Source organism: Giraffa tippelskirchi, chromosome 5 (genome assembly GCF_054371585.1).
Source record: "Giraffa tippelskirchi isolate mGirTip1 chromosome 5, T2T-mGirTip1v1.2.pri, whole genome shotgun sequence".
Taxonomy (NCBI): Eukaryota; Metazoa; Chordata; class Mammalia; order Artiodactyla; family Giraffidae; genus Giraffa; species Giraffa tippelskirchi.
In genome coordinates, this window is record NC_137279.1 from 129,658,756 (window position 1) to 129,686,365 (window position 27,610).

The window sequence follows — 27,610 nt, forward strand, 5'->3', positions numbered from 1 at the left end:
AACCTGAAGAATATGAGAAGCTCCTTGCTAATCTTTATCCACAAAACAGCCAAAATTGAGGCAACATTATCTAGTTGGATTGAAATTCCCTGAGAACTAATTTGTAACACTGCATATCTTTCAGAAGACTAGCTCCCTTTTCCTTCCCTTGCATAACAAAGAAATTCTATTCTTCAAGTCGAATGTTTCAACTTTTCTATTCAAAAGACATTAATGGAAAGTTGAAACAATAGCCCTAAATATTAAACTTCCTAGAGAATGTCTCCTTACTTGCATTTTTAGTAAATTTTTCTTCCTGTTAATTTTCTGAGAACATGTTGATTGTGAACCACATTTCTATAAAAAATACATCTATCTTTCATAAATTATTTAAGTCAGGTCTACATCTGCTAATCTATTACCTATTATTTGTTTGAGAGAGAACTCATTAATGCCAGAAGGAAAATATACCTAGTGGTATGCTGCTGCTGCTAAGTCACTTCAGTTGTGTCCGACTCTGTGCGACCCCATAAATGGCAGCCCACCAGGCTCCTCTGTCCCTGGGATTCTCCAGGCAAGAATACTGGAGTGGGTTGCCGTTTCCTTCTCCAACGCATGAAAGTGAAAAGTGAAAGTGAAGTCGCTCAGTCGTGTTTGACTCTTAGCGACCCCATGGACTGCAGCCTACCAGGCTCCTCCATCCATGGGATTTTTCAGGCAAGAGTACTGGAATGGGTTGTCATTGCCTTTTCCGACCTAGTGGTCGATACTATTTAAAAAAAACAAAACAACACACATTTTTCAAATGAGTAGTCTGACACTGACATAAAAAATATGAGGATGACTTTATTAAACATACAAATTCAAGAACATTCTTTTTTTTCTTTAAGAGAAAAAACTACAGCATTAGAAGACAGCAGATCAATGACCACAGCACACAAGTATAATACTTGCCAAATGAAATATGGATTACGGCAAACTAACTTCAATGCTCCAAACAACAAAATGAATGTTAAATCTCCCTAAGTTGTACTATACTCTACCAAGTGGGAAACTTCTTGGCAGACCTACACCCCTAGACTCAATTCCCTTAGTAAATTTGACATGCTGTCATTGATATATGTGTGTGTGTATATATATATATATATAATTTTGTATGTCATAATACGTAAACCTCTATCTTAGTTCCTTTTCTACTTTGCCTACTTCATTAGCACTCTTCCCAATGCACCCAAGACTCTAGGAAGCATCTTTCTCTGACCAGAACCGACTTACTCAAAATAGGATATAGAGATCTGAATGGCTCTAGGCAGAGGAGGAATCTCCAATAACACTGTCAATTCTGTGTTCACTATCCTTTTAGCAGCTACCTAATTATATCTAAAAACCATATATATTCAGAGAAAAAGAAAAGCATTTTGAACTATCAATCTTTACCTTGGTCCCAAAGCTTCCCTTTATCAACACATTATTTTAACTTCCCAACTATGAACACAGGTGGTATTTAACAAAGTACCCAGAAGCCTTGGAAAGCACCATAAAATTTCCAAGGAGAATGTGTTTTAGACGTGGGTAGAGAAGGCAGAAAAATCAAGAGAGAAACCATTAAGTAAAACATGGCAATTCACACAAAAAAAGTATTAAAAATTGAATAAATAAAACTCAATTTTAAGTAATATCCCAATATTTTCTCATTGTTTTAGTGTTCATAAAAGGTATAATACATGCCTCTAAAAAAGGAAATTATCTTCTCTACCTCCAGAATAATTAGAGGACCAGCATTGGGTTGAGTTTTCCAGAAACACATATAGCTCAAAAAAACCAGTAAACTTGAAGTCTTTTGACTCACTTAAGTCTTTAATCCCTGTCACAACCCTCAGTTTCAAGACTCATACCTTGAAGCCCTATGTACCAGGCTAAAACTGCTCCTATTTCTGCAGATGGCAGTGACAATTAGGTAAATGAAAGATCTGATTCTCCTTGGGTAGATCTAAGTCAAAGATCATTTTGTCAGTCCAAGACTATCCTAGGCAATTTAAGTAATCTTAATCCGTATTTTACAATCTGCTAGGAGAGCAAATATTTAATAAATTATTCACCCTGACCTGGTCTCTAATCAAGAATTTATGGCTATTACAAATAACTCTTTTTCACTTTACCTCACAATACACAATAATAAACAAGAATAATCAAAAACTCATATCTTTAAAAAATGGATGCAACAAAGCTTCCTCTGCTGTTATTCTTGAAGCTGGATTCAGATCTAGGAGTTTATCAAGCAGGTCATAAGCTTCATCAGGCACCTCATCCCAGCCTTCTAGATTGGTAGTAGACTCCTCAAAATTTCCCCCACAGCCATTACTGTCGCCTTTATATGATGAATTCCCTGAGGGTTGTGCTTGAGGTGTTTGTATGAAGTGAGCAATTCTATGGTTTTCTGTATTCTCTGAAAAAGCTGGGTCATGAGAACTGCACTCTTGTATATCACTTGCTAATTTAGGAGCGTTAGAATTTATACCTCTGAGCTTCTCACAAAGTTTTCTCAAGTCTTGGGCTGGAACCTCTTTGCTACACAATATTGACTTGCCTAAAAGAGAAAAAATATACATATATTATATTATTTGAATATATCAGAAGTCTCTCCCATGAGAAACATGCAAGTTCAACTGTTTGCTTTGTGCATATATTTACACTGAGTGGGAGATAGAGCACCAGGTGCTATATTTTAGTTGTGTTTTACATCATGTAGTTGAAGGTCAAATCATAAAGTGGGAGATGGTAAGTAGAAAGCAGTGCCTTAACAAGTAATGTATAGGACTCTCTTGACTCTGCCAAAATCTTCAGCTTTATCATATTCTGTAATCTTTAATCAGCTGCAGTTCCCATTCCCTCTTCCCCTTCCAAGCCTCTACATGTTTCTGACCACATGTTTCCTGTCTTTGATGAGGATGCCCTGCACGCCCTCCACCCCCATGCCCAGAATACTCCCACTTAGATCACCACTCAGTTCAAGCATTATTACCTCTGTGAGGCCTGACACTCTCGGAGAATTGATCATTCTAAGCCTGTTGTATCCTGTGACAACTTCTATTATTACTTTTGCAGTTCTGTATTGTAACCTGTATTGTAATATCTGTCTGTCTCACCTACTAGACTACGAATTCTTTGAAGACCGAAGCTATCATTTTCTCAACCAACTGAAAAACATACTCATGCAAGAACACAATTTCTGATGTAACAATCTTGCTTTCCCTTTACGGTTCCATCTCCCAAGTACGTATGCCGTACTTCATCCTATTACTCTCAGATAAAATTTTCTTATAACACTGGGTTTGTTGAAAGGTTCTTTCGGGTTTTGGGAAAACCTCCAAACAAACTTTTTGGCCAACCCAATAGTTTCCAATAAGGTACAAGGTTGTAGACTGACTCTGCTGCAGGAACACAACTGCCACTGACTTTTCCTGGTAGATTAGACCATGGCACTGGGATGGATAATCATTTTTGCAGTGGTTCTTACTCAGAAATAGCTCTTGGTCAAAATTACTTGTTTTCTCAAACTAACAAACATCAACCCTTTCTATGTATAACATTTTTCTGAAACTCATTTTCCAGGAAAAGGTGGGGTGAGACCAGTATATGTATTTCCCGAGGTTCCTCTGATAATTTTGATACGCAACTTTGATTAAAGCACACTGATTCTGGGGCTGGGCAAGACGCAGCCCAGTTAGCTTTTGAGGTGGGTTGACTGAAATTTTGTCCCAAAGGAGTGTCCCATAGTTTGTAGTTACTAACACCAGAGAACTTTACAAACACAGGACATGTTTATTTGCAAAGAGAACTTTGTAATAATTTATTAAGTGATCTGCAGGAGATTAGCAAAGGTGTGTGTTTCATTCTATAATATAAAACTGCTTACCAAAAGTTTTAGCAGCCTGGATAGTTTCCCTGGATCCACGAATTGTCATAATTTGAGCCAAAGCAGTTAAATCATCACTTGCTTTATAAAATGGATATCTTCCACTAAGCAAAGAAAGGAATATGACGCCTGCAGACCACATGTCAATTGCTGTAACAGAAAACACACTTTAAAAAAAAAAATCCCCAGTCTATGATACTTCTACATCAGTAGCTCTCAATCTTTACTGTGCATTCAAACCCTCTTAAGAACCTTAGAAGAATTCTGATGCCTTGCCCCAATCCTCTCAGAGGTTCTGATTTAATTGTGCTGAAGCAGGGCTTAGCCATCAGTTTTTTAAGTTCCTCAGGTATTTTTATGTAATTTCAAGGTTGAGAATCCCTGGTCTAACATCATAATGCAAAATATAGTATTGCCTTTCTTAAGCAACATGAAAGTTGGTTAAGTTTAAAAGGACATTTCGTCACTAAGTGAATGCATATTTTATAACATCAAAATACATCCAAAGTAGCTATGTAGGAAAGAAAAACTGAATGCACCCCGTGAGTTACACAGCATAGTATTGAGAGTGTTTCACTTTGGTGAAAAGTATTAAACATTAGAAGCTCATCTTCAGCCAGATGCTAACCCTAATTTTTATTGTGGAAACTTTAATCTCCAGAGTTCTTGTAGTTATGACTAAGACCTTCTCAGCCTCATGTGAAGATATTTAGGGATCTCTTCTCTCCTAACGGATGAACTCCCAGTATCACCAGCCCCTTGACCACTGCACCTTCTGACTTTCTTGGTTCCCTCTGTACCTCTGCCTGCTCCTTCAATGTTTTCTCCAAGCCTTAAGGGCTGAGTTTCCCCAGAGTTCCAACTTCTATCCTGTATACTCTCTCTGACTGGCCCTTCATCCACTTCACAGCTTCAACTATTAATACCTTTTACACAGTCCAGACCTCCCTGAACGTCACTTATTTTTTTCTGTTGGACATCTCTATGTGGATTTCTACAAACATCTCAAATCAGTGATGATCCCAGTCATCTTTATCTTTCCCTGTACACGTTACTTCTTTATTCTCCCGTTGGTTACTGGTACCCATTTGAATCTCCTAAGCTAGAAATCTGATCAACATCCTGGATGCCTTTTCCCCACCAGCTCATACCCAAGTCCCACATCCAATTATCCATCAAGCTCAGCCACCTTTCCAATTCTTCACTTTTCTGTTCATTCCTATTGTTAACGCCCTCATTCAGGTTTTCACCATCTCTCATCTGGACTTGCACATACCTCCTCTCTGCATACCTGCCAGAATGACCCATCTAGAAGACAATTATTACCATCTTTTTCCCTAGAGTAACTTTCCAAAACCTACAGGATACAGTCTAAGCCATGGTTTCTCACTACTTCTTGACTTTCACCATACATTCTAGCAACACTAAACTTTTATATTGATTCCTGTATGACCATGCTGTTTCTTGAATTCCTCTGCCCACGAAATCCCCAATTCCAATTCATTCTCTTTTCAGACGTTCTGTTCTCTCTTCCATGAACTTCCCTCCATAATCCCTTCAGATAAGAAGAGTTAAGTATCCCTAAAATACTCTGTATAAAGTTTTATAACCATACTTAACAGTTACTTTATAATTATTTGCGAGTGTGTCCTGATTAGAGTGGAAGCAGATAGTTTTATTCATTTTTTCAGGTCATTGGTAAGCATAGAATAAACCCCCAGTCAATGAACACATTTCTGTAAAGTCCATAATATAAGTGAATACAACAGGATTCATCTATTCAATCAGATGTTTTCTGGGTTCCTGCTCCAGGACAACTCTTTCAGGTTACAGACTTTTTTTCTTTTTCAACATAGTTCTGGAGATCCTAGTTACAGCAATCAGAGAAGAAAAAGAAATAAAAGGAATCCAGATCAGAAAAGAAGAAGTAAAGCTCTCACTGTTTACAGATGATATGATGCTGTACACAGAAAACCCTAAACATAGTATCAGAAAATCACTAGAGCTAATCAGTGAATTTAGCAAAGTTGCAGGATACAAAATCAATACACAGAAATCACTTGCATTTCTATATACCAACAATGAAAAATCAGAAAGAGAAATTAAGGAATCAATCCCATTCACCATTGCAACAGAAAGAATTAAATATCTAGGAATAAACTTACCTAAGGAGACAAAAGAACTGTACACAGAAAATTATAAGACACTAATGAAAGAAATCAAAGATGACATAAACAGATGGAGAGATATTACATGATCCTGGGTAGGAAGAATCAATATTGTGAAAATGACTATACTACCAAATGCAATCTACAGATTCAATGTGATCCCTATCAAATTACCAATGGCATTTTTCACAGAACTAGAACAAAAAATTTCACAATTCATAAGGAAACATAAAAGACCCCAAATAGCCAAAACAGTCTTGAGAAAGAAGAATGGAACTGGAGGAATCAAGCTTCCTGACTTCAGGTTATACTACAAAGCTACAGTCATCAAGACAGTATCGTACTGGCACAAAAACAGAAATATAGACCAATGGAACAAGATAGAAAGCCCAGAAATAAACCCATGCACCTATGGATACCTTATTTTTGACAAAGGAGGCAAGAACATACAATGGGGCAAAGACAGCCTCTCAATAAATGGTGCTGGGAAAACCATTTTCACATGGACAGCTCCATGTGAAAGAATGAAATCAGAACACTTCCTAACACCACACACAAAGATAAACTCAATGGATTAAAGACCTAAATGTAAGACCAGAGACTATAAAACTCTTAGAGGAAAACAGGCAGAACACTCAATGACATAAATCAAAGCAAGATCCTCTAAGACTCACCTCCTGAATAATGGAAATAAAAACAAAAGTAAACAAGTGGGACCTGATTAAACTTAAAAGCTTTTGCACAGCAGGAAACTATAAGCAAGGTGAAAAGACAACCCTCAGAATGGGAGAAAATAATAGCAAATAAAATAACTGACAAAGGACTCATTTCCAAAATATACAAGCAGCTCATACAACTCAATACCAGAAAAACAAACAACCCAATCAAAAAGTGGGAAAAAGACCTAAACAGGTATTTCTCCAAAGAAGACATACAGATGACTAACAAACACATGAAAAGACACTCAACAGCACTCATTATCAGAGAAATGGAAATCAAAACTACAATGAGATATCACCTCACACTGGTCAGAATGGCCATCATCAAAAAGTCTACAAACAATAAATGCTGGAGAGGGTGTGAAGAAAAGGGAATGCTCCTGCACTGTTGGTGGGAATGTAAACTGATACAGCCACTATGGAAGACAGTATGCAGATTCCTTAAAAAACTAGGAATAAAGCCACCATATGAGCCAACAATCCCAGTCCTAGGCACATACCCTGAGGAAATAGGCATATATCCTATTATACAGAGTGAAGTAAGTGAGAGAGAGAAAGATAAATATAGTATTCTAATGCATATATACAGAATCTAGAAAAATGGTACTGAAGAATTTATTTACAGGGCAACAAAGGATAAACAGACATAGAGAATAGACTTATGGACATGGGGAGAGGGGAGGAGAGGGTGAGATGTATGGGAAGAGTAACATGGAAACTTACATTACCATATGTAAAATAGATAGCCAAGGGGAATTTGCTGTATGGCTCAGGAAACTCAAACAGGAGCTCTGTTATCAACCTACAGGGGTGTGATGGGGAGGGACATGGGAGGGAGGTTCAAAAGGGAGGGGATATATGTACACCTATGGCTGATTCATGTGGAGTTTTGACAGAAAACAACAAAATTCTGTAAAGCAATTATCTTTCAATAAAAAATAAATTTAAAAAAAATCTTTAATGCTATCATACTGTTTTCACAATAAAAAAAATTTTTAATCAAAAACTTTTAATCAATCATGTGCATCATAGCAGAATTGTGAGGTATTAGGCAAACATAAAAGTTACAAGTCTTAACTTAGCAAAGACTACTAAATACAATTTTTCCCCCCACAAAGGTCATGTTAAAATTATTCCTAAATCATCTCGTAAATAGATAAGCAAAATGCAATCTATTGGGGGAAAAAAAAGGCAACACTAGATTTCAGTAATAATACTATCTCAAAAAGGGAATGTCACACTGCTAGAATCACTTATATAATTTAGTTAAAAGCAGAAGAGCTCAAATTTAGTCATAAGTGGACTAAAATCATAAAATGAAATTTATGGCAGCCAATTTAACTGGATTCTGTATTTCAGGTGCAACATACCTGTAGTTTGATTGGGGCACTTGGTCAAGACCTCTGGTGCTCTGAATCCTGGTGTACCCGCCCTGGGTGCAACCTGTTGCCGCCTTATGATGATGAAATAAGATTTTTCCAGTTTAATTATTTAAGACCAAAAAATAACACTCATCAGTTTAGTTCACAGTAAATTCTACTTTGACATCTATATAAATAAAAGTTATTACAAAGCAAATGATAACCCAGTGGGATGAAAACTCTGGATTTTGCTTCTAACAGGTCTCTCCCCACACACCAGTTCCCAGGCCTTATTTCAGAAGGGCTTCAAGGTACTTCCACACATAAAAAGAGGTAGTGTAGGATAAGAGTCATAACAGAAAAATACAACAGGAACTCTGGGATATAAAAATTTATTTCTGTTTGGAGTGATTAATTACGGAGATACTTGTTCACTTATACACTTGAGTTAATCAAGAAAGGCTCATGAAAGCTTATGAAAGTCCTGAAGGGAAGAAAGGAATTCATGTGTGGCAAAAGAGTTGGGAGGTGGGAGTGAGAGAAGAGTGCTAGTATTTGGTTCAGGTTACTCTACATAGGCAGGAATAAAGAAAAGAAGATAAGCTTAAATCACCAAGTAAAGCATGCAATTTTGAAGTTTCAAAAGAGCTATCCCTACCCCTACAAAACCATTTCATGTAAAAGCAAATGTGCTTCCCAAAGAGCACGTGTGTGTAAAGGGACAAACATGACAACAGCTGTCACCTACTCTTCAAGGTACTTATCTGTATTAGTGCCTGTGCCATTCACAGGACCGCCTTTTTCCTTTTCATTCACTCATATCAATTGTCCACCAAAATCAATGCAATTTCTCATCTTGTCTGGCACCATACTGGTGGTTTTACAGCACCATCACAACACATTACCTTGAAAGGCAAACACTGCAAACTTTATCTGTTGCATAACAGTCACAGGTCAGGCTAGCTGCGCAAGAACTGGCAGTTTTCCTCATCACACCACTATTCATAACTTTTGTAGAAATGGTCTTCTTTTTTGTTCCTAATTTTCTAGACAGTAAATCCACAGTCTTTGACTGCTTCATAAGCTGTAAAAGAAAAGTCATAGTCTCTATTTTCATGACATTTAACACAGTGCTAGTATATGCTAGTACAGCAAAAGTAATAGGGGAAGTATAACTTTCAAAACTACTGAACAGGCTGTTGGAATGTAAACAAACACTTGCCTATCAAAACATTTAAGGTCTTTTTAGGTTCTGTGTTGAGTAAACATAAAAATTTACTAACTGGTCCTAGTTTGGTGAATACTTGAATTGCACTTTATTAGAACTTTCCCTGAAATGTTACAAAAGTATAAAACAGTTATGTTCTAGTGTCTAACTCCATTTCAGAACTGTAAACTGCACAATTACATCAGCTAAAATCAGTTTTAATTTGTTGCTCATGCTATCTAGCTGCTACAGGATATAAGTCCATTTAAAACCATTTAACATTGATGACAATCTTGTAAACTTTACAAACATCTTTACGCCATCAATTGTGTGTCAGAAATGTGTTAGTTGTTGGGAGCTCACAACTCCAGCCAATGAGAGATAAGGCCATTCAGACAAGGTCTAAATGATCCCTTAGAGAAAGAGCAACAATAGGCAGCTAATCAAAAATGACGAAAAATTCCACTAGAAAATACCTGGAGAAAATGAAAGTACTGACTAGATAGATGCTCAAAGCAGTAACACCTTCTGCTAAAGAAAAAAACCTTAATAACTTACTGATAATAAAACCTAATCTAGCCATTCCCTAAATTCTTTCCAGTGTGACACTGACTGATGATTGCACTATTAAGCTACATTACTTACTTTCACTGCAGGGCTCTCATGTGAAATGGAGCTGTGTATATTGAAATTTCTTTCTCCAAAAACAGAGCGCTGGACAGAAAGGCCTACAGATCCCTCCTACAATACCAACAAAAACAAGGAAAAGAAGGATTATATCTGTAACACTTTCTGCCAGCTGTACTCTGCCATAGTTTTGAGAGAGTTAAGTGACATAAAACAAAAGCAGCTGCATCCAAGTCATCCTCAGGCACCAAAACACTTCTGTGAAAGGAGAAAATAGTCTAGACAGAGCTCTTAACTGCCATACAGTGTTATCATAGTCCACAAATACACATAACTGAAAAGTTATAAAACCACCTGCATGGATGTTACATGTTGCTGTGCAGCTAAAATGGAGATAGACACTTCAGAATTTTTTTCCTCTATAACTAATGTTTTTCTTTTAAAAAGGATAATATAAACTTTATACATGCAGGAAAAAATTTATTATTTTCCATTTTTGTTATATAATACAATTGTAGTGACAAAGATATAAATCTACCAAGCAAAATTTTCAGTTTTCAAATCATAAAACAATCCATTATAAATCTCAGTGAAATCTAACAAACTGAATATATAACAAGTATAAACAACATATATATATGTATTTTTTAGTTGCAAGTATCATCCTAGAATTAGAACTCCCTCTGTTGGACAGAGTACATTTCTAAAACTGTACTGGTACTTAAGAAATGAAAGATGTAGAACCTTTCCATCTTTTCCATGCTTAGTCTGAATTTGTGCATTTGTATAGGGCCTTTTAACAGAAGTTTTTGGGGTAGACTGCTGATCCAGCTCTTTAGGTGCTGCTGGGCCACTCAATGAAATCTTGTTGCTGGTGATTACATAGGATTTATTTTGTGAACAGCTTTCCTGGTGAGTTTCAGACTGGACAAATTTGAGAAGCTCTATTTTAGTATCGTGGGTTCCTTGGGCCAAACCAAAGTCTACCAAGGCATACCTATGAAACAAAAATAAGCATTTTTATTTCTCTGTAACATTGAAAGCTTAGTAACATCGTAATATACTCAAACCACATTCACATAGAAACTGTAAATCTTTTGGTGATAAATTAAGGATTTAAAATATTCTTGAAGAAAGCAAAGTTAAGTTTTACAGACAAGGTAAAACTTGTCTTAGACAATTTAATAGCTAGCTACTGAAAATTAAGAAAAGAAGTCTCCCACACAGAAAATATCTTTTCTCCCCTTCTTCCAATGGCTTGTGCAGATAAGGAATGCAGATGTAAACACAACCCTTTGTTCTCTGATGGTGGCAGAGATGGCATCATAGCAGGTAATTTTTAATCAAACAAGTTTAAAATAAAAATAAATTAAAATCATGGTTTAAATTTACAAGTAAGGAGTACAGAAGCCCAAGAAAAGAGGTTATGGTTCTATTTTTGTTACTATACTCAATATGATCCACTGTATAAACAGTAGTTTTTAAGCTGTCAGCTTACAATGCCTCTATGTACATCATCACCAGAAAAAATGAAAAACGCAAAACTTTTAGTGTTGAAATAGGAAATTGGCTATCATGTGGTCCAATCCCCTCATTTACTAAAATGAAGCCCAGAGAAATGTATAAGGTTTAAAATAAAAACTGGACCCTTTCTAAGTCTCTTAGCTATTTCCACTGAGCCATGGCACATCTAATGATGTACACTGTCTTACTAACACAATTTTATCTTCTCCTTGAGGGTATTTCCCTTCCCGAACCACAGTGAAAATCTGAAACAGAAAAATCTGTACATGGTTGTTGTGGTATGTTTTAAGTCAAAGAGATGGACCCCACAGCACAAATTCATTCAAGTATACATATTTTCTGGTAACTTTCCATACGTACTTTTTCAAGTGCCTATTATATAAAAAATTGCTGGGTTTAACATCACGGTGAACAATACCAAACTGATGAATGCGTTTCAAAGCTTTGAACAGGTTAAACATATATTCACGTACTTCTTGAAAAGAAAGAGAATTCAGAATGTCCTAAAATAAAGTTATGAATAAGGTTATAAGATTGTTTTCAATGAAATATTTAGCCGATAAAAATTCAAGAAATATTAAAACCTACCAAAAAGGACTCATGCTCCAGATATGGCATAGCAATAACCACATGATCATTTTTCCTAAAGCAGTATTTAACTCCCATGACATTGTCTTGCCCCCTAGTGGAAAAATGCACAATGAACTTTGGAGGAAAGGTCAAATGAATTGAAACTTTATGCAGTTTTTTAAAAATGCAATTTTAGCAATAGATAAATAACACCAGGAAACTAACTTAAAGCCATCACCATATAGGATAGTATACTCACTTAACTGAGGTTTTTTTTTTTTAAACAAAAACAGCACCAGTTATGAGGTTATAATTCAAAAACAAAGATAATTATAGCTTTAAATGGGGAAGTGACAGAATGAGAAGGAAAAGATGACTAATAAAAATGAATTAACAAGACTTAGAGATAGGATGGTAATAGTAATAAATAAATCAATTAAAAATAGCTAATAATTATTGAACATTCACTACATGCCAAGCTCTGATCTAATCTATCAATCATAGCAATCAACAATACACACAACCTTCACAACAACCCTGTAAGTATGGTACCAATTGATTAACAATACACAAGCTTCACAACAACCCTATAAGTATGGTACCATTATTCCCTCCCCTCTCTGCTTTTTAACAGATAAGGACACTGAGGACCAGAGAGGCTAAGGAATTTCCCCAAGGTAACTAAACTAGCAGGTCATGGAGTGAGGATTTAAATTCAGGCAATGTGCTCCAGACCTAGACTCTTAACCACCACACCACTTCAGAGAAAAATGAGGAAAACAGGGTAAACTGATTTCCATGGTTTTGAGTCTGAGTAAAACAACATAGACACCAACAAAGCATGTAGAGAAAACAGGGGGGAAAAAAGCATTAAAACTAAAACCTCATCAATTTGATAAAGATATCTAGATACAAGACTATATCTTAAGTGAGAAGTCAAGTGTAAGTCAGTGACTGTATTATAGATAAGTGATATCTAAAGTTGGGAAATTATTAAAGAGAAAACTGAGCCTTGGAAAAATCTCAAGTTGGAGGGCAAAATAAGGAAGAAGGGGCAGACAGCCCAGACAGGAATGTCCACAAGTAAGGAGTTTTGAAGGAAGGGGTGATCAGTAAAGAGGTCAACAAAAATAAGGACTGAGGAAAGGCTTTCATTCTGGCAAAGGGGAATTAACTGCAAAGTGGAATTAACTAATTTTCAGAAAGTAATTTAAGTGGAAAGGAAGAGGCCAAACATGATTTAAGGAGGAAAAACAGAATACAATGGAATTAGAACACAAAGACAATTTTCCTATAGTATCTGTCAAATAAAAAAATAAAGACCAGTATGGGAGCTAGAAAGGAAACAAGATCAAGTAGACTTCTTTAGCATGTACATTGCTGAAGAACTAGGAAAGAAAAAGTTTTAGAAGTTGTTTACAGTATAGAAAAAGGAATAATCTTATTCAGGGTACTAGAACGTAGGTGCCTTACAGTAGCCACCTTATTCTCCGGTCTTCTATAATAGACAAGAGAGCATGTTCATTCATTCAACAGATACTTAGTGCGCCCTGTTAATCAACAGACACTATTTTAGACATTTAAGGATGTGATGGTGAATTAAAATTAACATGATTTCTGCTCTCATGAATTTTACTATCTAGTGGACAATATGGATAATAAACATGGTAACAAATAATGACAAAATACAAGGGTTTTAAAAGAGATCAAACAGTGCTGTGACAATGAAAAAAAAAAAAGATCTCATTTAAATCAAAGATCGCTTTGAAGTGATACTGTTGTTGCTCAGGGCAGAAAGATAAGGAGCCAGCATGCAAAGACTGGTAGGGGTCTTCCTGGTTAGGGAAGCAGGGAGTGGCCCTGAAGTGAGAAAATTCCTGACTCAAATTTGAGGAGCTAAAGAAACTAGAGCACAGTGAAGAAAGTAAAAAGATTGACATGAGATAAAGTTGGATATTTTTCAAAGAACATTGAGAAAACACTGAACAATTAGTGGAACTAACAGTATGCAATTTGAATTATACACATACATATTTTTATATTTTAAGGATCAGTCTGGCTGTACTTTGACTATGGGTTTAAGAGAGGAAGAGAAGAAGCAGGCTATGTAGTAATCAAGGTTTGGACTAAGACAGCAGTTGAGAAGATAGACAGATGTGGATGAGATTTTAGATGTATTTGGGAAGCAAAACTGCCAGAACATGATGATGGATGTGGACTAGGAGAGATACAGAGAAACTGAGTGTGATGATTTCTGGCTTCAGTATCTAGGTAGACTATGGTGCCATTTGCTGAGATGGATAGATGAAAACAGACTGTGGCAATAGGTAATTCTGGGGGCCAATGAAGGTGGATTAAAATTTACCTTCTGGCATACTAGGTTTGAGGTGTTTATTAGGTACCCAAATGGAAATGTCAAATAGGCAGGTGGATATATATATATATATATATATATAAAAATCTGCAGTTACGAGTTCTGAAGTTATATACACTTATGGGAATCACTACTATGTATTTAAACCCATGTGGAATACATGACACCACTTAAGAAAGTCTAGAGAAAGAAAGCCCAGGATCAAGTACTGAAGAACTCCAACATTTAGGGGTCAGGTAGAAGAGGAAGAACTGACATAGGATACCGAAAATGAAGGCCAAATAAAGCAGGAAGAAATCAAGGAATAGTAGAGAGGTCAAAAGACAACAGTTCCAATCAATTATGGTAAACACTGCCAGGAATTCATGTGACCAGAAAAAGGAACTGGCAAAATGAAGTCAGGGAAGGTGTGTGTGTGTGTGTGTGTGTGCGTGCGTGCGTGCGTGCGTGCGTGCGTGTGTAAAAGGGAGGTGTGTCAGGAAGGTGTGTGTGTGTGTGTGTCTGTGTGTGTGTGTGTGTGTGTGTGTGTGTGTGTAAAAGGGAGGTGTGGAAGTGAAAACAGGTTTGTGCAGGTTAATTTTTGAGAAGTCTAGCTGTGAAGGGGAGCAAAGAAATGATGGAGTAGCCGCAAGAGGGACAGAGGTGTACAGGGAGGATAAGAGATATTATATTATGTGTCTATGTTGACAGGAATGACCTAGTAGAGAGAGACCAGTGACAAAGACATGCTAGAAGATTCTGTTGTTCAAAATAAAAAGAGATGAAGCTGTTAATATCTAGGGAGATGTGAAACATGAGTTCCCCACATTTTTGACCATGGAAGACAAGGTCTATGATTTGGTAGGAAGATTAGAAAAAGAAGTTGCAAGAGAACAGATGTCAAGCTGAGCCTCAAGGGAATTCCACCCTAAAAATTAATACAAACTTCAGTATCTACTCCAAGATTAGAGAAGTGCCAGCAAGCTGTGAACACCTGACTGAAGCACGTGTTTAACTCACAGACAATCTCATCATCCCTATGAGGTCTCTATTAACATCTAAAAATCTTAAATCATATACAGCAGTTGCCTACCCAGCCACTGTTAAGCACTGAAGTTCAGCTGCAATTCTTATGGGGTGACTTGTTGGAATTAAGTGTTTTAGAGCAATTTTCTCTTCAGGCCCAACTTGTAACTGTGCTGTGGCCAAATAAACAGAGCTGAAAGTGCCTGTAAAACAATTTATTAGAATATTTTAGTATTTGGTTTTTAAAAATGTTTATGAGACAATGCTAAAATAATTCTTAAAAACTGTTTGCAAACTAAAATTATCATAATTTATCATTAATATTCTACTGATACTGAACACAAAAAGCAAATACATTTGTATTAATAAATAGAACTTATTTTGAATTTTTAATACATTCTTTTTTTTTTAATTTATTTTTTTTTATTTTTTTTATAAATTTATTTATTTTAGTTGGGGGCTAATTACTTTACAATATTGTAATAGTTTTTGCCATACATTGACATGAATCAGCCATGGGTTTACATATGTTCCCCTTCCTGGACCCCCCACCCACCTCCCTCCCCATCCCATCCCTCTGGGTCATCCCATTGCCCCGGACCTGAGCCCTTGTCTCATGCATCGAACATGGAATGGTGTTCTGTTTCACATATGATAATATACATGTTTCAATGCTATTCTCCCAGAACGTCCCACCCTCACCTTCTCCCTCAGAGTCCATAAAATTGTTCTATGCATCTGTGTCTCTTATTCTGTCTCACATATAGGGTTATCATTACCATCTTTCAAATTCCATATATATGCATTAGTATACTGTATTGTTGTTTTTCTTTCTGGCTTACTTCACTCTGTATAATGGGCTCCAGTTTCATCCATCTCAGTAGAACCGATTCAAATGTATTTTTTTTAATGGCTGAGTAATATTCCATTGTGTATATGTACCACAGCTTCCTTAACCATTCGTCTGCTGATGGACATCTAGGTTGCTTCCATGTCCTGGCTATTGTAAACAGTGCTGCGATGAACATTGGGGTACACGCATCTCTTTCAATTCTGGTTTCCTCGGTGTATATGCCCAGCAGTGGGATTGCTGGGTCATATGGCATTCTTAACTGTCATCACTTCTTTAGGTAGTATATTAGTTCAGTAAAGCTATATAGTAAACCTGTTTGATTGGGTCAGCATAAAATATTGGTATTTCTATGGTATGATCCATTTCAGTAAGTATCTATCTTTCTACAATATTACCATTTGAAATTACTATATTAAGACTTGGATTCAGGTCTGTTAGAAGTAAAAATTATAATAATCTTAGGAAAGGAAAACCTATAACATTTTTCATTTTAAAAAGTTTTTTAAACTTTAAAATTTACCATGAAACTAAACAGAAAAAAAAAAATAAAAGATTGGGTGGTCAATTAAATTTGAGAAATACTGAGTTAAAATAAATTGACAGATTTCTCATTACAAAATTTTCAAGACCTTTAATGTGTTGAAGTACATCATAAATAACCAAAAAGGTGCTATACATGCTATAATTTTCAAACTTATTAGCCTCAGATCACACTCCATCCCTCTGCCTCCCCAAGAATAGTTAGCTATTTGTTAGGAGGACACCAGAAGGGCTTCCCTGGTGGCTCAGTGGTAAAGAACCCTGCCAATGCAGGAGACACAGGTTCAATCTGTGGGTCAGGAAGATCCCATGGAGAAGGAAATGACAACCCACTCCAGTACTCTTGCCTGGGAAATCCCACAGACAGAGGAGCCTGGCGGGCTACAGTCCATGAGGTCCCAAAGAGTCAGACATGAATTGGCAACTAAACTGTAACAACAAAGAGGACACCTGAGTTTTTTAGAACAAAGTTTTTGAAAACTAAGCCAGTGCTGGAAAAAAGGTAAGAAAATTGACTAAAGTGTCAAAAACAGGTAGGAAAAAAGATGTAAAGATTTGATTCTTACATCCCAAATCATCTCATCTTCTAATTTCTCTGCACTCACTGACTCAGCCTTTTCTCATCTGACACTTAACTGTGAAAAGCAAACAATGAACAAATGGAAGTTGTTTTTTTTTCTTTTTACTAAGTTTTTATTTTCTATCTCTCAATATAGTCACCAAAAAGTTCTGTTATCTTTTATCTTCTCATTCCCTTCACATTTGCCTGCTAAATTTGCCCTTCATTCAGTCAATATGACTGTGTCTCTGAATGGTGTTTATGTAAACACTGACCATCCTATAAATATTATACCAGTTTATTTTCATCAATTTGCCATCTTTCATATATGTTTAATTCTATCTAACTGCAATGGAAAAAGAGAAAAAAAGATTTGGCTTTCCCTGATCAAATCCCCCCACTTAAATCTTAAACTTTTTATTTTTTATAGATAATTATCATTATTATTTATATATTAATATCAATACTTTTAATAGTATAAAATTATAAAGTTTCAAAAAGGACTGTTCATTTTACTGTAAGTATTTATTTATTCTTCCTTTCTTTCCAAGGAAAAGAGAAAAGTTGTTATGCCAATTAGTAATATAACCACGGTCTTCATATTTTAAAAGGAGTTTTTCCAATAAGAAATAATAATGAAAATCAAGATTATACAAAGGAAAACAGGAGGGGAAAAGAGCTTATAAAGATAATGAAGTATATACCCAAGTTACCTTCTCCAATTTTGTCCTTAATCTTAAACAGATTACCAAGCTGTGGTACAGCTTCATAAAGCTTCTCAATATCTTTTTTAACACCTATCAAGGCAAAAAAGAATTCAGTTACAATTAATGAGTATATTTTATATTTTCTTAGGTTAAAATGTCCCAAAATAATTTCTAAAATTTAAGTAATATGTTACATTACATTAATTACAAACAAAAATAGCTACAATAAACCTTAAAATTGTAAGACTAAAACCCCATCAAGTTGCTCTAACTCACACACCTCTTGAAGGAACAGACAAAATTGAAAAGTAACTGAATCACTCACACCCAACTGCTGCTACTCTAAAATTACATTCTAACAGACACGCACGCTGTCACTGCATAGAGTACAACACAATGAAGAAGCTAAGTTTAAAAAATAATTAAACAAACAAACAAAAAAAATAATTAAACAATCTGAGCTGCGATCACTAGATGGCATGACAAGGACACAACGCAATTTTCTTGAAAACTACTTCCTTCCTCCAAAGATGCAAAATCTTACAGGCTTGGAAAAGTTTATATATTGAATATTCATAGTATACCCTAGAAAGAAGCTCTACTTAAGGTCTCACGAATGTTAAAAAATCTTCTTTAAAAATTGTCCCATTTACCAGTAGTATCCTATATCCTGAAAGCAGATAAATCATTACTTTTAAATAAATATAAGCTCTTTGCAAAAGCCTACACGGTTAAAATACAGAAAGGCAATAATTCAAAATGTGATAAACTACTGGATACAAAGAAGATTTACATACTTAAGAGCCCTCAGATTTTATTACAATATCTAGGCCAAGCATTAGCTACTTTTAAAGTTATAACAACATTTTGCATTTGCAACAGTTTAAGATATTTTCAAAGTACCTACACATGTATTATCTTTTCAGATACAGCATTTTTTCAGATCTACATAACAGCACTGTGATATTGGGAGAACAGACATAATGATCCTGGTCTTTCAGATAAGGAAACCATAGTGAGGGAAGTTAAGTCACTTGCCCAATTTCACAGAGGTATTGCTGACAAGTCTATCAACCCACTCATTTAACAAAGAGTGTTTTAAAAAATACCCAGCAATTGGTGTATTAAAAAACAAATGAACAAACTTGGTGAAGCTCCTGTTCTCTAGGAGCTTAGTCTAGTGGAAAAGACAGAGGTTAAAAGCTCACTTTTAATACAAGATTTTAATTGTAGTATTAGAAGAGCTGCAGAGTCTGACACGACTGGGCCACTGAGCACACACATACTTGTATATATTACTAGGTAGAAGAGGAGGGGAATGAACACCTCTGAAGGTGCCTGGAAGCTTCAGGTGACAGTTAACCTGTGTTTTGAAGCCTTTACCAAGTAGAGAACTGTACAAGAAGGCATTTTAGAAAGGAACTACTATGTATGCAAAGACAAGCAAAAGGAAAAAGGCAAGGATTACTGTGGAGGGAGGGGAGAGTAGAAGAGAAGATAAAATTGAACGTGGTTGATAAAATTCAAAAGGAAAGGCAGGATGCAAATAAGAGCCGTGTAAAGTTATTAAGCAGGAAGATGACAAGTGGAAGATAAATTTGAGGGGAAGAATACTAAGAGGTGAAAATTAAATAAGAGGCCAAGAAGACCTAATCCAGAAGTCTTTCTACTCTATCACTCCATCTAAGTAACAGAAAGAACTTACTTATATTATTTAAATTACCCTCACAAAGAATCAGACACAACTTGGCGACTAAACAACTAAAACATCTTCCCATCTACTGTGCAGGTGAACTGGAAAAGCTTCAAGGATTTCAATACTACAAGAGGCAATATAACAATAATTATGTGAACCAGTTTTAGAGATGAGAGGTCTAAACAAAAATTCTGGCTCCAGCTGGTGTGACCTTTCTGAAGCACAGAGCTTACATCTGTAAGCCTTAGTTTCCCCATCTGTAGAAAATGGGGTAATAATAGTACCCATGCTTGCTGAAATACTATGAGGATTAAAAAACAATATACAAAACACAAGCACAGCTTTTAACACAATATCTGACACATGGTAAATATTAAATAAATTATACTGGTGATTCTTATTGTTGTGGTTATGATTAGTAACATTATTTCTATAGGGCTTTTGCTCTTTCTGTTCTCCTTGCTTGAAATCCTCTTCCCTTACAACTTTACATTGGCTAGATCAATCCTCAGTTTCCTCTGACATCCTACTTAAAGTAGCACTCCTCCCATTATTCACTTTACCGTGTTAATTGTCTTTTGGAGTTCTTATCCGCTACAAAATTATGCTGTTTATTTAATTGTTTGCTGTCTGCCTCCTCCCACTAGAATATAAGCTCCATCAGTACAGGCTTCTTGTCTGTATAATTCACAAAGCACTAAGCTCTCAGAACACTGTCTGGCACATTCATTGAATGAATGCATTTTTACTATCACTATGGTCACTCAGACAGCTGCAGGAAAAAAAAAAAAGCAAAAGTTTATAAGTTACAACAGAGTGAAGCCAAAGACAACAGAAATCCCTTCACTATTAGCTACCACACTCCTTCACTCTGGAAACCAAAACCAAGGCCTGTGGGGAAAGCTGGCTTTCTAGCAGTCATAGTTGCCACAGTCAATTATAATCATGTCTAATGAGTGTCAAGTCCAACCAACTTCAAGTTCCAGTGTCACAGAAAAGGCATCATGAAAGGGCACTAAAATATGTTCAATTTGCTATAACATTTCTTTGATTCTAAGACACAATTTTAACAACTCTCAAATTGGGATACAACTTACAACTGTGGTTGGTCAGCATCAAAACTTACAGAATAGATGTCAATAACCTGGAGAAAATTTAAAAAATCAGAGGAACATTCACATTTAACCCTTAAGAGCCAAATGACTGTAGGGAGGAATTGTAGAGGTGATGAAGTACAAATCAAACATAGGCTAGCTCCACATAACTCAGCTCTTCTTAAGAACCCATTAACAATGGCTTTTTTTTTTTTTAATGAATTCTTCAAAGAAATTCTGCATCGCTAATATATGAGAACAATACTAGGATGGAAAAAATAGGGTATCAATGACTCTGAATACAAAAAGTGATTCAGAAGAGATAGATCCAAAATGTTTATTTTCCTTTTCATGTATGTACTGGAGCCATATAATTATTTGTCTAGTTACAGCTAAAAGAACTCTTCCAGTAGGTATATAAAAGAAATTCTAGTGATAAGGAAAAGGCTTGTGTCACAGTATAACTGGCAGCATTTCTGAGCAGTACATAATGGTATATCTTAACAATCAACAGTATTTAGGTATGATGAAATATTTTAACAACCCTTTGTGGTCTTTTTATTACTAAATGTATTAAAGTGTTTGTGTGTATGCTTTGTTGTATATACATGATTAATAACACCAATAGCTTTGTAGTAGGATGATACAGTTTCATATGGCTATTTAAGTGTAATCTAAATTGAATAAATTTAAATTAAAAATTAACTTCCTCAGTCACACTAGCCACATACAACAACATACAAACATCTCTGTTATTGCAGAAAGTTCTACTGGACAGTGCTGATATAGACACTCTGAAATCTAAAGAGTCTGGAGTCAACTCCTATCATTAAACCACATTAGTGCTCAGGTTTTTAACCTGTAAAACAAAGGAGTTGGATTAGATGAACTTCACCTTCCAACTATAATATTCTATGGCTTTCCTATGAGTTCCATGTTCAGAACCTCCCTTTGCATAAATATGAGCTGGCAGTTAGTAGCAGAGACACTGGTTAGTAGAAATAACTAGAAAGAAAATACAGGTAGTAAGAAACTACTGTAATGCACAAGCCATGTGAATGACTATGCAAGCTCAATGTGCTTCCATACCACCAGCACTTACTATGCAGTTACCCATCTGTACAGAATTCAAATTATGATTATATGAAGGTTTCCTGCCTGCAGAACAACTTTGATGTTTCTGAATGGAAAAACTTCCTGACAATCAAAGTGAATGAAAAATCCCCAGTGTGGAAAAACCCCCAGATTCTGAAGTGGGAAATGAGAGTTGATCTTGGAAGACAGTATTCATGTCAAAAGCTAGAAAATACTACTAAAGGCAGAGACCAATGAATATCAGAGACCAATGAAAACACACTTTAAGGACTGGGGAAAGACCCTGAAAAGTCCACAAACTAAAATATTATTTAAATTATTAAATATTATTTAAATGAAGATCTAGGCTTCTGTTTTAAAATTTTAAGTGAATTTTTTCCTGTTTTGTAATGTATCTAAATTGGTTATAGCAACAGCCTCCTTGACTATACTTCCTGCTTTCACCCTCGAGACCTATAATCTATTTGTAACATAGCAGCCAGAGTGACCATAAATCACCATATCACTATTTTGCTCAAACCCACTAACAGTTTCACATCTTGCTCCACATAAAAGCCAAAGAATTACCTCCTTTCCTCACCTCGCTCTTTGACTTCACTCTCATCACTCTCCTTGCAGTTACATGACCTCCTAGCTATTTCTAAATGCAAGCACACTCCCAGCTTAGGGCCTTCACACTTGCTGATTGCTCTGCCTTGAATGCTCATCCCCAGATATACACATAGCTCCCTCCTTCACCACCTTTAAGTCCTAGTTCAACTGTTACCATACTAGAGCTTCCCTGGTAGCTCAGTGGTAAAGAATCTGCCTACCAATGCAGAAGACAGGGGTTCAGTCTGGGAAGACCCCACATGCCATGGAGCAACTAAGCCTGTGCGCCAAAACTACTGAGCCGGTGTTCTACAGCCTTGGAGCAGCAACTACTGAAGTCCAAGCAACCCAGAGCCTGTGCTCTGCAACAAATGAAGCCATCGCAATAGGAAGCTGGCACACTGCAGTGAAGAGTAGCCCTGGCTCACTGCAACTAAAGAGAAGCCTGCACAGCAATGAAGACCCAGCACAGCCAAAAATAAATAAATAAACAACATTATTTTTTAAAAAATGTTACCACACTGAAGCCTTCTCTGACCAATTACACTTACTAAAATCATAATCTCCTCCTCAAAACCTATCTCCCCTCCCCCGCTACATTTTTTTTCACTGCACTAATCACTTTTGAATATACTACTTATCTATTTTCTGTCTTGATCCACTAGATTGAGGGCATTGTTTTTTTGTCTGTTTTATGAACTGATTTATTACTAGCACCTAGCAAGGTGTTATGTTAAACATAACAGAGGTTTAAGAAATATCTATCATATAAATGAAAATGCTTTCAATTACTTACTATGGAGTAATACTGATACTCCAGGAATATAAGTCTTGCTTATTCTGGGGCTTCATGTACTGCCTAAAATTATACTTCCTGTAACTTGTTTTACACATAATTAAATGTATATTAAGATCACATAATTTAGAGAGATCACCCAAACTGGACACTCTTGAGAGTGAAAGGGGGCACTAATAATTACACTGTGATAAAAGGCATAAACTGAATCTGTTTCAGGCAAACCAGGATGTTACCTATAACCCACTTTAGAAGTGTGGGCTAAGAGCTATTCATATAACACACCAAAAACAAGCCTTCCAATACAGTTCAACATTATAGAGGAGACATTAGGAGCACATAGAGTTTCTTCTTTCGCTGAAAAGATCGTCATCGCTTACTAAACTTGGCATATGGTAGACACTCAAAAAAAATAAATAAATAAAAAGCTTGCTGAAAAAATGAAAGAATAAACTTTTGATAATTTAAATTGTATCTATTGTTTATAAATATCATTTATAAATATATCTACTGTTTATAGATAATACCTATTATAGAATAAACTACGTCAGGTACTTCATTCATTGCAGCATTTTTTTAACAGGAAAAATGGCAAACAATCTAAAGGTTCAATAAGAAAAGGCAATTAAATAAATTATAGCATACCATGTAATGGAACATTAGGCAGTCTAAGCTACAGAATATTTAATTACATTAAGAAATGTTCAAGATACATATTGCTAAGTTAAAAATGGAGATTAGAAATAAACTGGCTGTGATTCCAATTTATTTATTTATTTTTTAATGTATGTCTGTATGCATAGGAAGACTAAAGAAAGGTAACAAAATGTCAATAGTAGCAACATCTGGATAGTGGCATATTCTCTGACTTTCTATATTTTCTTCTCTAAGCATGTATAATTTTTATCAGAAAAAAGTTACTATATAAAAAGTTGACAAATATCCCAAAACAAAGGGTCATACTATGTATCCATTATACTAAGATTTTTACTTTATATCCTTGCACTAAAACATGCATTCAAATATTTTCAAGCACCTACTATGTGCTGAACAGAGTAAGGCTCTGGGAATACAAAGATATACAGAAAACCCACCATTCAAAAGTTATTCTATCAAGGCAAATCATACTAGATCACGAAACAGTTATGTGCCTGGACTTCATCAGCTTTATTCCTTATTCAAGTTATGTTTTTGATATAACGTTAGCTTTTTATTAAGGGTCAAATAAAAAAGAACCATATGAATACAATTTTGGCATGCTTTATAAATTATAAAAAGTACTGTTTATAATGTTCAATGTTCTGTGACATAAAAGCTACAAAACTTTGGAAATCTGGAATAAAATCCATCCCACTCTTTATTTCTTAGCATATTTTCAGAAGAGTATTAGAATAATAGCTTTTACCTGAACATTTGCTAAAGCCAAGTCAGATTCATTTACTCATATACTCTGCGTAGTGCACAATGCACGTCAGGAGCTATACAAAATACTGCCTTCAAGGAGCTGATAGTATTACTGAAGAGGCAAGATACACAGAGTGCTTAAAGATACAATAATAATAATATAATGACTGTTATTGTATGTGTCTGATGACATAGAGAACGCTGAACCTCGAAAAACAGGTAATTGCAAAAAATGGGACAGGAAGAGGGAAAAGGATCCATGAAACTGGATGAAAGTGGCATTTTAAGATTATTCTAGTGGCAGTGTACAAAATGAACTGAAAGAGGAAAAAGGAAGTGAAAGGTGGCAGCTTAAGTAAGAAACTTCACTGTAATTCAGCAGCAAAGTGTAAGTGTAAGGGAATGAAGGTGGGAATGGGAAGATAAAATTGGACTGGATGAGGGCAGCAAATACAAAGCATAAGTCAAAAATAACTTTATAAAGTTTTAAGTGTAGAAACTTTAACTGGAATAATAGTGGCTTTCATCAAACAGGGACTTCAAAAGGTACTTTCATCAAATAGGGTACTTTAACATCAAAGATGAGCTAAGCTTTAGTCAGAAAGCAAAAGCACGGGATGTCATATTTTTCCAGGGCTCAAGTTAAAGTCTATTTTGTAGTGTTTGTGTGTATATAGGTATATCTCATGAACAAAAAGTCAAAATTAATATTTTTGAAAAGACACTAAATATGCTTAAGACAAAGATGGAACAAGAAGACTTAGCTACATTTTACGGGAAAAAAAAAACCAACAGTTAATTGGAACTCCTATTTAATCAATATTTATTGAATGTCTACAATGTCGCAGGCACCGTACAGCAGGAATAAAGGTGCATATTATAGTGTACAAGATCAGGCACTGCTTGATACTATCCTCATTTCAAGGTCTGGGTGAGAGTCAAACAACATTTCATGATGTACACTGAGATACAGTGCTTTATTACTGCTACAGCCACTTCATTTACTTTTGTCAGTGAATTCTATCTTTGAATACTTAAGTGAAAGTCCCTTCAATGTCCATTTCTAAATTCAAGCCTAACGCAATATGGTGAGCAGAAATAAGAACACAGGTCTAGAAGAGAAATTCTAGTTTGGCTATCAACAAACTGTGATCTTAGACAGCACTAATATTTAGATTTTAGCAACTTCACCTGTAAAACGACATGGCTGGACTACAATCCTCCTTCTAAAATACAATCCAATCCTAAATCTAGATCTTCTGTTTTACCAATTTGTAAAATACTCCTATATAAACATACAACTCACTTTAACATTCAGTGTTTTGGTTGTTTTTTTAATGGAAATTACAGAATTGTTGCCTACATGTCTTTGGAAAAAAACACATACCTGGTGGTTTAAAATTCTGCTCTTGTTTTTTTAATGAGCCATCCGCCTGAAACCGGCCACCAAGGGGAGAAAAAGCCATTGGCTCATCCATCTGAATCCCCAAAGCAGGATCCATCACAAAGCAAGTGGGGTGCAAAATGCCAGCTACAGGGTCATGTCCACAGGGGGAGCAAAGCAGCTGTGAAAATCAGAATACTGGAGAAGATGAAAAGTTTAAATCATTTAGTGAACTAAGCACTAAAAATGCTACTGTCCCCAAAGCAAACACTTAAAAACGCACCTTTGTCCAATTCCCCAAAGGAAGGAAAACCGTGAACCATTTCTAAAGATTTCATGGGCTTCACTTTCACCTCCCAGACGTATCGGCAGGGGCTGAAGGGAAAACTGCCCACCGGGGGAGTCTCCCGGTAGCAGGCGGCGGTGGGAACTGCCGAGGCAGCGAATCGGGTGGGGGAGGCCTTAGTGGGGAGAACGGTTTGACCTGGAGGAAGAGGGCTGGAGGAGAACTTTTGACTACTGAAAGGGAGCGCCAGGAGGTTTGTCCCAGGCCCCGTGCAACGTGGTGGAGAAATGATAACGTCACGGCTGAGGAGCGCCGGGCGGAAGGGAAGGGGGACATGAATGGGATCCCTCCCAGGGCCCGGCCCGCGAGCTCCGCGGGGAAGGACCTAGTCCCTCAGACCCGAGACCGAACCGGATGCTTAGTGCGCAGGCGCAGGAGATTCCCGCCGCGGGTCAGTAGGATCCGCAAGGGTTTGGGGGGGTTACTGAGCTGCGACGAGAGGGAAATCACAATCTAGAATTCGTTCCTAATCCCTCACAATCCCGCGCCATGGAACAAACCGTCGGAAACTCACGGTTAAAGGAATACGGCTTCTGGGGCTTCCCAGATGCTTGGGTCTCCGCCTCCGAGTCTGCCAAACGCGCCTGCGCAACACTTCCCGCCTCGCCGCTTCCAGTTGCACATGCGCACTGTAAAGCCCTCGGCGCTGTGGCATCTACTTCTGGGAGATTGCGCAAGGGGGGTGAGTTTCTTCCCTAAGGCTCTGGCTCTCTGAAAGAACTGTTACAGATGTTAAAGTACGGGAATAATCCTTTGAAAAAGAATAGAATGAAATTTAAGGTTAAGGCTTTAATAGTATTTTCAGGAAAAGGGATAATTCAAAAGTCTCAGGTACTGTAGTCCTAACACATCCTGACTACAGAGACGTTGGGCACTCTGGAAAAAAGACATTAACTTTCTTGACTCCCAGAGTCACTTTTTTTTATTGAGTGCCTTAGTCATCCGTTAAAATAAACAAACAAAAAAAAGGCAATTGCCAATTGTTTATGGCTGTATTCGAGGAAATGAACCTAGTAACAGTCAATCAGTCAGTATACATTTGAGCCCTTCGCTTTTCGGCCAGTTTCTTTAAGCTGGGCTTACAGAGGTGAATAT

The 27,610-nt window shown here is 36.4% G+C and overlaps 1 protein-coding gene and 1 long non-coding RNA gene across 5 annotated transcripts in view; one reads left to right on the forward strand and one right to left on the reverse strand.

Annotated features, from left to right (window-relative positions):
- Positions 1-805: 805 nt before the first annotated feature.
- On the reverse strand, positions 806-27,097 carry CDC7 (cell division cycle 7). 3 transcript variants are annotated; one of them, XM_081486447.1, is made up of 12 exons: positions 27,030-27,097; positions 26,173-26,367; positions 18,116-18,199; positions 15,518-15,653; positions 12,090-12,183; positions 11,862-12,004; positions 10,722-10,974; positions 9,996-10,091; positions 9,049-9,227; positions 8,153-8,235; positions 3,896-4,045; positions 806-2,566 (listed from the first exon to the last, which is right to left on the reverse strand). In XM_081486447.1, exons 2-12 carry the CDS (start codon positions 26,285-26,287, stop codon positions 2,169-2,171), a joined length of 1,731 nt encoding a protein of 576 aa, XP_081342573.1. In that variant the 5' UTR covers positions 26,288-26,367; positions 27,030-27,097; the 3' UTR covers positions 806-2,168. The 3 variants fall into 3 exon arrangements, with proteins under 3 accessions (XP_081342573.1, XP_081342574.1, XP_081342575.1); XM_081486448.1 differs by having other exon boundaries at positions 26,453-27,097; XM_081486449.1 differs by lacking the exon at positions 27,030-27,097 and adding an exon at positions 26,453-26,850 and having other exon boundaries at positions 26,173-26,350.
- The window catches only part of LOC145504950 (uncharacterized), an 83,085-nt gene continuing 82,376 nt past the window's right edge, over positions 26,902-27,610 (forward strand). The window contains exon 1 of one of the 2 annotated variants that reach the window (XR_014052629.1): positions 26,902-27,197. This is a non-coding gene — a long non-coding RNA (uncharacterized LOC145504950). The remainder of the gene's footprint in view (positions 27,198-27,610) is intronic. The other variant, XR_014052630.1, reaches the window with a different exon arrangement.

What these genes read in the sequence shown, in the direction of transcription:
- CDC7 (XM_081486447.1), bottom strand. Translation starts at nt 26,287, where the DNA reads ATGGATCCTGCTTTGGGGATTCAGATGGATGAGCCAATGGCTTTTTCT. An exon ending in TATAATAGGCACTTGAAAAA is followed by an intron (nt 10,975 to 11,861) that starts GTACGTATGGAA and finishes TTTGTTTCATAG; the next exon opens with GTATGCCTTGGTAGACTTTG. An exon ending in TGCAGTGTTTGCCTTTCAAG is followed by an intron (nt 8,236 to 9,048) that starts GTAATGTGTTGT and finishes CATCATCATAAG; the next exon opens with GCGGCAACAGGTTGCACCCA.